Below are 2,901 nucleotides of genomic sequence, written 5' to 3'. Positions count from 1 at the left end.
TGCTTTAACAAGTGCCTGTCCTATTTGTTCATACAAAAACCTATACGAAAATTCCACCTGTTCAACTCAAGACTTAGTTACTTACTTTTTTAATAGTGGAATATCCTACCTTTTAGACCATTACTGTACTGTCTTCTTCTACTATTATTTTGTCTTTTTTGGTTTTGTACAATTTTGGCAATTGTACAAACCATATCAATAAACTATTTGTTCATCCATTCTGCACTTTTTTGTTGTTTCTTGACAGCTGCTGGCTTTTACGTGCTGCAATGCCAATAGATTTGGTTTAGTACAGTACAAGCTTTTACTTGGCATGTTATTACTAAGCTGTGTTTTACTCATGTACTCATGGGACAATGGATGTTTCTGGTTTATATGTAAAGAACAGCAGCTTGTCAATTTCCTGATTCTAAATATGCAAAAACATTTTATTATCAATTAGATTTTTTAAACTGACAACCAACCAGAACTGTATTTTCAGTGATTAGCAAACGTTTGCTACAGTGCATCCCCCAACGTTACAACTTAACCCCTGAATTAACATGAGGTTGTAAAATTACGAAAATCATTCCAAAAAACTATTTTTACAATAACACAAAAGAATATCAACTTTGTACTTTAGGAAAGTAGACATGTTGGAGAACAAGCTCTACCCACAGAAATTGTTAACCATTAGACCTTCGATTGGCATGTGTGTATTCTTAAATACTGAAAAAACAGATACTATGTCTGCATAGGAGGTTTATATCAAGGCACAACAAGGGACGTCTCTCAGCTAATTTTTAATCACGACTAATACTATGATAACTGCAATAAGAACACAAATAACATACCTATTCGTATTCATTCAGCTGCTTGTTACATAAACTATGTGATAATGCAGGAGCCGACTGTTTCAGCCTCTACATAACATAATGTTCTAAACTATATAAACACATATCTCAGACATCAAGTGTATATAATCATATTCTTTCACTTTCTGTCTTATGCGGTGTTGGCAATTTCCAGTAACTTCAGAAACCAGAAAGACGAGCGGAGAGAGAGAGAGAGAGAGAGAGAGAGAGAGAGAGAGAGAGAGAGAGAGAAAGAGAGAGCGAGAGACTCAAGGTGTAAAAGGGAGGAGAAAAAGGGAAGTTAAGAGTCTCGAGTGAGAATGCAAGTGGGCGGAACATACAGAAAGCAGAAAAACAGGAACAAGGTGATAACATATGCCAAAGTACACCTGCACACCTGAGTAATGCCACTCCTTTCCCAGGGCACAGCAGGGATGGTTGAGGAGTGGAAGCAGGGAAACTCAATGAAACCCAATAACATTTTAATGTTTTACAGCCCTTTCAACATTGACTCTGGTTTTGTTCGGAAGGATTTCAGAGATTAGACAGTGTTGTTTTTTTTTTGTGGTGTGTTAAACTTTGCTTTTTGTTCAGATTTCACAACCTGGCGGCAGCAACTCAACTTCCCATTAGGACTTATTTTTAGGACTTAAGACGTATTTTTGGTGACCCACATATCCAATGAAGATGTGGTCTATGAAGGTCATCATCCTCCTCCTGTTCTGCTACGGTGAGTACAAGGGAGCTAACATGGATCTCTGTTTTGTTGATAACAGGCAGTCAAACATTTATTGGACCATTTTTTCAACAAAGTAGTACTAATAGGAGAAATAAATAATAACACCAATACAATAAAGCCTCGTAATATATATTTGACAGAGAGTGATTCCTCCTCGTTTGAAATGGAGAGTCCTATAACACAAGTCGTTTTAAATGATAGTGATCGATGGGAAATGCTATTTCATTTTAGCATCTGGCTGATGTAATATTGACTATATCATTGTACAGCTTATAAAAATGCTAATTTTGAATGACCTACTCTGTGTGTAATTTTCAACCTCGTGTCTTTCACATTTTCAATAAACTACATGGGCTATAATATTAAACAGTAACATGCTATATGGTAAATCACTAAGGCGTATATGGATCGACAATAGGAAAATTTGGTCTGTGACTGTTCAAGCTATAAAATATACAAGACCATAATGCTCACACTAAAAGAACGTGTTCTGTATCCTTTTCCTGTATGAATACATGAAAGATGAAATCATTTTCTTGTATCAAAAATGTGAAATGACGCATAGTTTTTAGTTTCAGTCACCAGCAGAAACAAAGTCCATCTTACACAATCTTCCTGTGGTCTTGGATCCAGTGTATTTCTGCTGTGTTACTCAGGCCTTAGCAGCTATGCTATAAAAATTGAGTGCCCGTGCCTCTCTCTTCTTCATATAAGGGGGAGCTGTATTGAGTAAGGATGCTGGGGCTTGAACGGCTTTACAGCATGTGCTGTGATTTAAAAGTTGGGCCGCAACATAAAAAGAGATGTAATCTGAGTACTAAATGCTGTCAACAGCTTATGCTACAGTAGAGAATAGTGTCCTTACTTACTTGCAATTTAACACAAAGTAGCAAAATATTAAAAAAAGCAGATATACTATATTCTAAAAGTAATATTACATTAGGTTAGTGATTAAATTTATTTACACAGACTTTTGTCTTTTGCCCAACAGCTTCTCTTTCAACTGGCAACAGGAAAGTGTATTTTGTCTCCAAGAACTTTAACAACGTACTCCACTGGGACGCTGTGGAGTCTGGGGCAAATGTCACCTATAGCGTCCAGTACTTGAGGTAAGACCCACATGAGTGATTATAATGACACCTTTACTTCTATTGCACACCTTTGTGTCTTTATGTACAGATACATATGGAGAGGTGGGTCGAAGCAGAAAAAGTGTGTGTGCAGGGTTTAACAATCATAATGTCAGTGTATGTAAATTGGTAACAAAGGGGCGGCAGTAGCTCAGTCTGTAGGGACTTGGCTTGGGAAAATATGGAGTGTGGACTGGTA

General features: G+C 37.0%; 1 protein-coding gene across 2 annotated transcripts in view; it reads left to right on the top strand.

The window, feature by feature from the left end:
* Positions 1-1,233: 1,233 nt before the first annotated feature.
* The window catches only part of ifnlr1 (interferon lambda receptor 1), a 9,176-nt gene continuing 7,508 nt past the window's right edge, over positions 1,234-2,901 (top strand). For both annotated transcript variants that reach the window (XM_035671695.1, XM_035671694.1), the window contains exons 1-2: positions 1,234-1,563; positions 2,564-2,681. In XM_035671695.1, the coding sequence (XP_035527588.1) occupies positions 1,515-1,563; positions 2,564-2,681 (167 nt within the window). In that variant the 5' untranslated portion in view covers positions 1,234-1,514. The remainder of the gene's footprint in view (positions 1,564-2,563; positions 2,682-2,901) is intronic.

This window comes from Morone saxatilis, unplaced genomic scaffold (assembly GCF_004916995.1).
Source record: "Morone saxatilis isolate NCDOM2014 unplaced genomic scaffold, NCSU_SB_2.0 Contig24, whole genome shotgun sequence".
Lineage (NCBI taxonomy): Eukaryota > Metazoa > Chordata > Actinopteri > Moronidae > Morone > Morone saxatilis.
The sequence above is the reverse complement of the archived record's forward strand: the minus strand, read 5'-3'. Positions and strand labels throughout refer to the sequence as shown.